At 39.6% G+C, this 10,850-nt stretch overlaps 1 protein-coding gene across 1 annotated transcript in view; it reads left to right on the top strand.

Annotated features, from left to right (window-relative positions):
• Positions 1-10,850, top strand: part of Fancd2 (Fanconi anemia complementation group D2) — a 72,025-nt gene that overhangs the window by 12,755 nt on the left and 48,420 nt on the right. Inside the window, exons 8-15 of the mRNA XM_023704518.1 lie at positions 528-606; positions 2,406-2,530; positions 3,591-3,678; positions 4,602-4,706; positions 5,922-6,019; positions 6,648-6,756; positions 7,034-7,069; positions 8,886-9,029. Coding sequence (XP_023560286.1) covers positions 528-606; positions 2,406-2,530; positions 3,591-3,678; positions 4,602-4,706; positions 5,922-6,019; positions 6,648-6,756; positions 7,034-7,069; positions 8,886-9,029 — 784 coding nt within the window. The remainder of the gene's footprint in view (positions 1-527; positions 607-2,405; positions 2,531-3,590; positions 3,679-4,601; positions 4,707-5,921; positions 6,020-6,647; positions 6,757-7,033; positions 7,070-8,885; positions 9,030-10,850) is intronic.

Here is a 10,850-nt window from a genome sequence, read left to right as displayed (position 1 = left end):
TTTTATTGATATTTTGTCTTTTAAAAAATCTACATTATTACTGAGAGCTATCTGGCCTTGACTTCTCTTTCCTCTAAACCTTCTCGCTGTAGCACTGTTAACAGTTCTTTACACCTTTTTCCAGACATCTTTTCCAACTTACAGAAATTTATGTGTACTGTTTTTGGTATCAGTTATGTCTCTAGCAGTGACATTGCTCCGTGAGTGTTAATTGAATGACTGAAATATTCTGTGCAGTGGTACTGTTGGCTGCTTTGTCATTTATAAAGGCTCAGTTCTGGGACGAGGTATGGCACAGCGTGGTGAGTGCCTTAGCTATATAAGGACCTGGGTTCAGTTCCCAGCACCAAAACAAGCAAATGAAAAGCAAGGAAAAAAAGAACCAGGGAGGGTGGGGAGATAGCTCAGTAGAATAAACGCTTGCCTGGTAAGCTTAAGGTCCTGAGTTCAATCCCCAGTACTGCAAAAAAAAACCACCCAAACCCCCCGAAAAGGCTTAACTCCTTGTCTTCTCTTCTTAATGTCAGAGTGAACAGTGATGGCATCAACATGCCGCGACTCATTATAAATCAATTCAAATGGCTCGACAGGATTATAGACGGCAAGGTAGGTTTTAGGGCTTCATCTGTTACTTAGATTGAAGAATAAATAAAAAATTCATTAGTTTTTCAAAGTGCAGTAATTGCTGTGTTTGTCTTTTGTTGTTGTTGCTTGAGACAAGATCTCACTACACATCAGTCTGGCCTTGATATATATCACAGACTGGGTTCAAACTTGCAGTGCTCTTTCTGCCTCAGCCTCTGTAATAGTGAGATTATGGGCTGTGTTTATTATTTTATTTGTCTTTTTTTGAGACAGGGTCTCACTATACAGTGCAGCCTGGCCTTGAGCTCACGTTAGCCCAGGCTGGTCTTGAACTTGCACCAGTCCTCCTGCCTTAGCCTTCCAACTGTTGGGATGTATCTGTTTCTTAAAAGTGATGATTCCACACCGTCTTACTTCACTGCAAGTGGCTTAATTTGATTATGTATTTAGGAAAACTATAGGGAATTTTCACTATTAATGTGATTTGCTTCTTAAGCATTTTTTTTTTTTTATTTTTTTATTTTTCAACAAATAATACACTGCATATATTCTTCTTAGTGGTTAATTGCTGTACAAGATGCGGACTTGTGATCCTATTTACAAACACCATTAGAACAAATCATTCTATTCATTAACAGAATGTAACTATATATCTATCCCAACCACTTTGAATACACAGATACAAAATGGACATTCATCTGTATACCCCATTTTTTCTAAGTTCCATTATTGAATATTATAGATGTGTAAACTCAGCAAAATATTCTAAAAGAGTCCAGTAGCCCATAATAGCATTGGGTCTTCTGTTTAACTGGCAATGTCAGAAATTATTGACCTGAGTCCCCCACAGCTCAACTTAACAGCATGGCTTTATTTCTTATAATTTCGTCTTCATACTTTTCTGCTGGATGGTTAAGACCAAGGTAAAGCAGGACCTATGCAACAAGAGTTGTAGCTTTTTGGTCTGAGAAGGTCAGTGAAATGCCCTTAGGATTTGTCCTGAGATCCTGTACCTCAGATTGTAGAACCTTTATCAGTGCAGCCATGTGGATGAGTCACGGCCAATGCTTGGCCAATGTGCTCTCTGTAAAAGCCTGAGAGAGTATTTCTCCCCATGTGACTCTCCTTAGGTCCACTCTATGTCATTGATCACTTTCCTCTTTGGCCCCATAATCTTCTTGATCAGAAAATTTGGGACACTACCGAGGTACATGACGTTACAGTACAAGTTCTCATATGTCCTGAGTCTTAATTGACCTTAGAAGGCTAGGGCCAAAATGTTGGCTTTCCTTGTATCCCTCCTTTTTCTCTAATTTTGGTCTGCAAACTTAGGTTGTTAACCATTCTTAAGCATTTTGGTAAATTTGGATCTGTTATGAGTCAAAGTGGTTTAGGCCCATTTATTTTAAGGACTTCTAATTTTGTCAGGCATTTTAAGGTTAAATCATTATTTGAAAGAATCTTTGAAGATTTAGAATCTCATTCTGTCTGGAATTTGGGGTTTGCTGCTTAAATGTGTGTCCTTGAGTACTTCATCCCTGTATTTTAAAAATGAGAATAGTCAAAGCTTAAGTGGGTAGAATATCTAGATAATATATGTAGCAGAACCTATTAAATAATATACTGTTCATGCTACTTTTTTTTCTGTTTTCTATATTGCATGAAATTTTTGAGTCCATTTGCTCCTTAATGTAGGTTTTGAGCTTGATTCTGTATTTGTCTCATTATGTGGGAAACAAGTTGGGCTCTTTATGTCATAGAAGGTAGTGTTCTCTGTTCTGGATATTGTGCTGGCATTCTGATAATGTCTTCCTCTGCAGGACCTCACTGCCAAGATCATGCAGCTGATCAGCATCGCTCCAGGGTGCTTGCAGCATGACTTCATCACCAGCCTTCCTGAGATCCTTGGGGACTCGCAGCATGCCGATGTGGGGAAGGAACTTGGGTAAGCAGTCTGGTGCTATACTATTAAGGCTGCTGTATGAAAATAGTAATGAGGTTCTTTATGTATAAAAAGAGCATATACTTGCCTCCCATGGGTAGGCTGTGGAATTTGATGTGCATTTCTGACCACAGGTTGATATTCTAACATACCCATCTGCTTGTCTTAGAATCCATCACCCTCATGCTCCATCTCACTATTATGTGCTTCACATGCATCTGTCTCACGTAGGCTTCATGGAACTGTTTTGGACTTTCTTTTCCTCAAGAAGGCTATATACCAAACTCAACATTAGTGACTTCTCTGTAGTGAGAATGGTGAAGAGGGGGTTCTCATTTTTACTTTATTTGAATTTTTCTAATTAGCACTTATGGGCTGCTCAGTGAAGATATAGCTCAGCACTGGAGAGCTTTACTAGCATGCATAAGAATGAATTTAACCCCAATACTACTGAAAAATGTGGATCTAAGGAGCATGTATTTTTTATGTCACGAAGACAATTTTTAGTGAAGTTCAGTATAAATGGTATAATAGACATTAAGTATAGTTGGCTTGAGTATCTGCAAGTTTCATTCCTTGGATTCAAAGAACTACAGATCAAAAATATTCAGAAAAAATATTGTATCCATATTAATATGCAGGCTTCTTTTCTTGTCATTTCATAATTGATACGGTATAACTTTATAGAAGATGTACATTATGTGTATATTAGGTGTTATAAGTGATCCAGAGGTGATTTAAACTGTAAATGAGAATATGTACACTGCTATTTTGTATAAGAGATTTGAGTTTTTGTGAATTTTATTCGTTTTATGGGAGGTGGAGTATGTGTTGACCAGGATATTCTGGAACTTGTGAGCTCAAGCAATCTCCCTCTGCGGTCTCCTGAGGTCATAGGTGTGTACCGCCATACCTGGTTTCATCTAAATCTTGATGTCCATGGGGGTGTCTTAGAAGCAATTCACTGTAGACTCCGAGGAGCAACTATATCCTTTCTTCCTGTACTCTAATGGGTGATTTTTCTCAAGTGTTTATCTACTCATCTCTGTTCCAATATTCACAGTATCCTATTGGAGGAGAGTACTGAGCTCACTGCCCCTATCCTGGATGTCCTTTCCAGCCTCCAGCTTGACCCTGACTTCCTGTCAAAGGTAGGAAAGGCACTGCTCTCCAGAAACAGGGCCAGCTTTCTGACTGGGACACTACATCAGTCACTACTTTGGGAGAAGTCATGTGTACTGAAAATTACATTTTAAAAATATACTGAATGACATTTGAAATTTGTTTTATTTTTAATGGATTATTATATCCTATACTGTTAAAGATTTACTGCTTGCATTTGTATTTTCTCTCTCTCTTTTTTTGGGGGGGGCTGTTGTGTGTATTGAACCCAGGAGTACTTTATCACCAAGCTACATCCCCAGCCCTTTTTATATTTATTTATTTATGTGGAACTGGGGATTGAACTCAGGCCCTTGCACTTGCCTTGCAAGTGCTTATTTACTGAGCTATCTCCCCCGCCCCTTTATTTTTAATTTTGAGATAAGATCTCTTTAAGCTGTCCAGTGAGGATCAGACTTTCAACCCTCCTGCTTTAGTCTCCTCAGTAGCTTGAATTAAAGGTATATTTCACTATACCTGGCCACTGGTCTGCTGTGTTGTTTTGTTTTGTTGAGACAGGATCTTGAACTTGAGCAGATCCTCCTGCGTTAGTCACCCAAGCACTGGGGTTATAGGCACACACCACCATGCCTGGCCTTGGTCTGTTTTTAAGTAAAATATTTTAATGAAATGTTTTATATTGCCTGAATATTTATTAGCCCCTATAGGAACAGCACTTTTTTAAATGCCTTCATGTAGCTAGGTGAAAATCAAAATTCCAAAATCTAGCACAATAACACTGTTACTTTTATCACCTGTTTGGAAAGCTTTGGCATTAACAAGTGTTGGTAATTTGGGGAAAAAACAAAAGATGCCTTTCTTTCTAAGTTACAGGTTTTTCTAATTTTGTCTAGCATTACTGGGTCGAGTAGTGACAATAGAAATTTAAAGTTTTTGTGCTTTTCATTTTTAGGTCCGCCAATTGGCAATGCGTAAGCTGGACTCATTCAAACTGGATGATCTCCCTGCGATAATCAAGTTTGTTCTTCATTCTATAACAGTCACTAATGCATTTGAGGTATGCTATTATGAATTACCAGACTATCCAGTTTGGTGGTGATTGCCTATAATTCCAGCACTCTGGGATCCTGAGGCAGGAATATCACAGGCTTAAGCCCAGCCTGGACAATTTAGTAACTTAGTGAGAACCTATCTCAGAATTTAAAAAGAGTAACTGTTGTAGCTCACTGTGAAGATCCTGGGTTCCAGCCACAGTAACACACACAAACAAGGAAAAAACATAACACTTAGATAAAGATATATCAGGATAAATTATTTAAATTAATTGTTTGTTTGGTATAGGGTCTTGCTACATAGCCTGTCTCAGCCTCCCCAGCACTGAGCTTACAGGCATGTGCCACCATGCCCAGTTTTGGGCAGGCAAGGCATGCCATACCTGGGATCGAACCCAGGTCCTTGTGCTTGCAGGCAGGCATTTAGATTGCCAAGCTATCTGACTCCCAAATTATTTAAACTAATAGGTAGAAATTGTTCTTCTCACTGGGCGTGATGGTACATGCCTATAATCTGAGCTCAGGAGGCTGGGGTATGAAGATTGCCACAAGTTCAAAGCCAGCCTGGGCCTTACAGTGAGTTCAAGGCCAGCTTGAACTACATAATGAGACTCTCAACAAACCAAAGGGTAGGAACAGGTGGATACCTCAGAGGAATATGGGCCTGTCTGGCAAGCAAAAGGTCCTTGAGTTTGGTCCCTGGCTCCAAAAAACAAACCAAAGGATACCCAACACCTGAGGGGCTGAGACAGGAGGATCACTGGGAGTTCAAGGCCAGCCTGGGCTACAAAGTGAGTTCAAGGCTGACCTGAACAAACTGCCTAGTAAACCCTGCCAAAATAAAAGCACAACAGCAAAGGGAAAAAAATTGTTTTTCCTCAAATTGTTTTGCCCCAGACAAATTAATAATGTTGGTAATTATTAATAATGTTAATGAAGATAACTTTCAGGCAGTGGTATTGCTAGTCAAATTGCTTTTTCTGTATTAGCTGCTATAAGTTATATTTGCTAATGCTATAGAGTAGGCCCTCAAGTGATTATACAGTTGGGGATGTGACATACTAACGTTAATCATTCTCATCAACTCCCTTTCAAAGTGATCTGTCCAATGTCTAAGTTGGACATTTCAGTCCTTGAGCCATTGTTATGGTTCTTTTTAGGAAACGAACTGTTGACTGTCCACTAAGAATAGTAGAACACATGGCTAATACTTTCTTTAGGTAATCTCTGAGCTTCGAGGGAAGTTGAATCTGCAGCATTTTACTTTGCCATCATTACAGCCTTCACAAATCAATTTGAAGAGAACAAGAGGAGCAAGGTATGAAGCTGTTGGGCAATTGCCATCCTTTTTCTTGCATAAATGAGAAGAGTTCTGAAATTTGTCCTAGAGTCAGGATACATAGAGCTTAATACTTGCATCTACAAATAATGGTAGTAATAGTACATTCGCAAGGTCTGGGGATGTAGCTCAGCAGCATAAGAACTTGCCTGGCAAGTGAAAGGTCCCAAGTTCAATCCCTGGTACCACACAAAAAAAAGTACTTTACATACAATTTTTATTTATTTATTTTTTATGAGCAGAATATATTTATTGAGGGAAAGAAAGCTCCTGTTCAAGAGAGGGACAGGAGGGGGGAATTTTTTTTTTTTTTTTAAATCAGGCATGTGTGTCTGTGTCTGTGTCTGCCATTCAGATTAATCCCAAGTTAATGTAAGCTTTTGGCCATTTTATTTAAGAGGGTATGACTTGCTCCAGGATGCATGGCTAATAAGCAGAAACCGAGAAATTGGGGCCAGGGAGTTGGCTCAGTAGGATAAGCGCTTGACTGGCAAATGCAAGGATTTGCATCAATCTCCGGTTATGCCAAAAATAAAAAGAAAACCCACAAATTATAAGTTCTCTGATAAGTAGAAGAAATAATTTTTTCCTTTCTTGCTACTTGTAGTTCTTCAGGAAATCAAGAAAGTAGCTATCCGGACTATGCTACACTCATCTTCGATGTAATAAAGTCAGCTGTTAGATATGAGAAAGCTATATCAGAAGCCTGGGTTAAGGTGAGTTAGAGCTGGATGTGATGGTGCAAGCTAGCAGCTCCGCCCTTCTAGAGACTGATGCAGAATTGAGACTTCACAGCCAGTGTGGGCTACAGAGTGTGACAAACAGCAAATGAGGTGGGTTGGGCTGAGTCTGGATGGAAGCTGTCCAACAGAAGTGGTCCTGGTGATGAAAAGGTGGACTCTCCATCGGGCAAGCAGGGCGTGACCTGCAGGTGTGGGGATCTGGACTACCTGTTGATGTGTCCTAATACTGCTGTGACCTTTGTTTTTCCAGGCAATTGAAACTGTTGTCTCTGGATCTGATCACTCGGTAATGTTCTTGTGCTCTGAATTTTAAGAATTAGATCCAGAGTAGTGACGCTGGTTAGCTTGCTGTCCTGTTCCATCTCCCTGCCTGCTACCAGTTTTTCTTTGTCTTTTTCTTTTTTTTTTTTTTCCCCCAGTCTGTCTTCTGTGCTTATGTAGGTGCTCTAATAAACGTTAGCTGCCAAGCCAGTTGAAGCGCCAAATTGTCCACTCTTATTCATTGATACCGTCAGGAAAGAAAGCCTGCAGCCTCTGGAAGGAGATGTGCCCTTTCCAGACAAACACATCACATTGCAGTAGAGAAACAGCATCCCCATGGCACCTGACTTGGGGGCCTGCTCTCTGGTTCCCCTTCCTCCCAGAGTTGTTAGCACAGCAGCGCTCCCTGCTGCACTTTATTCACCTGTGTGCACCTGGCCCAAGCAGACAAGGCTCCCTGCTGTTCACATGCTCTACTGAGAGGCCAGATTGGTAAAGGCGCTGTACACTAACTAGTTGCCACTCATGGTTGTTCTTTCATCAGAATCTGTTTTGTGGAATTTTTGTTAGTTGGGCTGTACGATTGTTGGATGACTATCTTAAATGCTTATGGAATAAAACAATGAAAAGAATATTTTTTTGTGTGGAGGTATAGCTCACCGCCACAGCTCCTGTCTGGCAAGTGTGAGGTTATGAGTTCGATTCCCATCATCAAAAAAAGAGGGTTTGGGCTGGTGAGATGGCTCAGTGGTCTAAAGCACCTACTTAGAACAAGCTTAGCAATGCACATGGGCCGCGGTTCAATCCCCCAGCACCACATGCCAGCCAGACCCACCCCCAGGCGGGCTGAGCTGGCCACATACACACACACAAATAAATAAATAAATAAATAAAAATAAAAAAAAAAAAGAGGGTTTTTTTTTTGTGGGGGGGATAATCAGAATAGCCTGCTTTTATTTTTTCATGAAAACGAATTGGCTGACTACTTTCACTCCTACCTTCACAGATTTATAATCATTATATAAATGTAATTTTGTATTCTGATTTTTTTCTCTTTACATTTTTTTTTCCCTCCTGTCATACAGTTTCACGTGCTTCCTTATTGTCTTCCACTTGGAGGGCTGGAACCCAGAGGCTTACATGTTCTCAGCAAGCCCTCTGTCAACCCCACCATTAATGGCTCAAGTAGACCCTATCTCAATATAAGAAGTAAAGAGTCAGAGATGCAGTTCAGTGCAAAGGCCCTGTGTTTGATTGCTAGTACCACAAAAATATAATTTATCTTTTGTGACTATATACTATTTCAAAACAATCCTATCGTAATTTAACCTTTCCTGTATTCATGAATATTTAGTCTTTTCAACTTTTCACAAGGCAATTTTCTTTCTTTCTTTTTTTTTTTTTTTTTTTTTTTTTTTTTTTTTTTTTTTTTTTTTTTTTGTGGAACCAGGGATTGAACTCAGGCCCTTAGCGCTTGTCTGAGCTATCTACTGAGCTATCTCTCCAGCCCCTGTCAATTTTCTTAATGATAGGGGAAAATATGTGCTGAAATTGGTATGTGATTTAATCTTTTGATAAATGATGTTTAAAATAGCTTTATTATGAATACTACTTTCACTTATATTTCAGTGCTTTCTCAAGAAATAACAGTAATAATAATTGTGGCATTATTTCTCTGGAAAATATTTCTGGATTTTGGGGGAAATGTAGGTAATCCCATGGGAATGTGTTAAACAAATGACTCAGTTCTGTGTTTCAATGGGAGTAAATTGAGAGCTACTGTTTTGTTGTGGAAAATCTACTGATGTTTTAAACTATTCTCCTTTCCATCCATATGACAGACTCTTGACGTGGTGATGCTCTTCATTATCTATGGCACCAGCCCTCAGACAAAGAAGTACATTGAGCGGGTGCTGAGAAGTAAGATTCGCTCGGGCTGCTTTGATCAACCACTGCTGGAGTCCACCTTCAGAGTGCACTTCCTGGTAATGTTCGGGAGGCCCCAGCGTGGCTATGAAAGATGGGCATTATGCCGACTTCTCCTGTCTGGGCGGAAATCCAGACAGTCCTCTTGCCGATTGTTCATCTTTGACAGGAAGCATAGCATGTTTCAAACTCTTAAATATTACTTAAATGTTGAATTGTCCTTAGCTTGATTGTGGAAGATTGATTTTCACATTTTTTGTAAGAAGTTACAGAATTGGCTCATGGGATGGAACCTGTGTCCTACACATTAACTGCATCCCCAGACCTTTTTGTTTTTTATTTTGAGATAAAAATGTTTCATTGAGTTGCCAGGTCACTCAGGCTGGGCTCAAACTCTCCATCTTCTGCCTCAGCCTCAAGTGCTGGGATGATAGGCATGCGCTACCATGCTGGCTCCATAACACCATAACACTTTTTTTTTTGAAGTGGGGGGTTATCAGGGATTGAACTGAGGATCTTGCACTTGCCAGGCAGGCACTTGTGCCACTGAGCTCTCTCTCTGGCCCTGTAACAATTTTAATTTTCTTCATCCTTTTCCCTTTTTATCTTTTGATAGCTTTCCCACTCAAGAAAGAGCTATTTCCTAGCTTCCTATTTTTTTTCCTCTTTATTTATAATTTGAGTTGGTAGTATAAGAGAAAGCATGTGATATTTAAGGTTGTGTGTCTAGTGGCTAGTTTATTTCACTTAACATGGTTTCAAGGTACGCCCATTTTCCTACAAGTGACTATCTATTTGGTATAGGGTCTTGTTATGCAGCTCAGACTTGTAGTGATCAGCCTCCCTAGTGCTGGGATTACAGGCATGAGCCACCATACCAGGTTTCAGTGGCTGGCTCTGCACTGACCTGGGGTACCAAAAATTGAACCCGGGTACTTGCGCTTGCCAGGAGGCGCTTAAACTATCAAGCTATCTCCCTGGTCCCTGACTTTATCTTTCATTAGAGTAGTACTCTGTTGTGCATAAATACATTTTCTCTTTCCATTCATATGTTGATGTGCATATAGGCTGCTTCTAAAATTTAGCTATTACAGACTGCTGCTGTAAACGGATGTATATGTATCACTGTAATATGATTTCTTTAACTCTTTCTGCAAAATACCTGGAAGGGGAAGAGCTAGGTGAAATGGATTTCTAGTTTTAGTTTTTGAGGACTCTGCATTCTGGTGTCCACAGTGGTTGCACTTGTTTTACATTCCTACTAACAGTGTAGAAGGTTCCTTTCCCCCCACAGCCTCTTCAGGCCATTCTTTCTAGAACAAGATGGAATCTCTGTGTTGTTTGGATTTGTATTTCTCTAATGACCAAAGATGTTGAGCATTTCTTCAAGTAATTATTGGTCATTTGTACTTCTGAGAAGTATTATCTGTTTGTTTCACTTCTACATTTTTTTTCTTTTTTTGGGGGGGAGGTGGTACCAGGGATTGAACTCAGAACCTTGCGCTTGCCAGGCAGGCACTTATTCCACTTAGCTATCTCCCTGGCCCACTTATAATTTTTTGATTGGGTCTTTTTATTAAGGAGGGTCTGGTGGAGTTTGTGTTTTTCTAATATTTATTATTTGTTCATATATTCCTGATACTAATCCTCTATCTGAGGAATTGCCAGCAGAAAATATTCCCATTCCATAAGTAATTTCTTCACTCTGTTGGTTGTTTCTTTTGCTGTGCAGAAGCCTCTTACTTTGATATGGTTTCATTTGTTGATTTTGGTACTATTTTTTATGTAACTGGAGTTTTGTTCAGCCTATACCTATGCCTTCAAAAACTGTACCAATTTTATCTTCCAGTAGGTTTTTTTTTTAATTTTTTTTTTTTTTT

This window comes from Octodon degus, unplaced genomic scaffold (assembly GCF_000260255.1).
Source record: "Octodon degus isolate 3935 unplaced genomic scaffold, OctDeg1.0 scaffold00008, whole genome shotgun sequence".
NCBI classification, from domain to species: domain Eukaryota; kingdom Metazoa; phylum Chordata; class Mammalia; order Rodentia; family Octodontidae; genus Octodon; species Octodon degus.
Note: the sequence above shows the minus strand (reverse complement) of the source record. Positions and strands in the feature narration are given on the sequence as shown.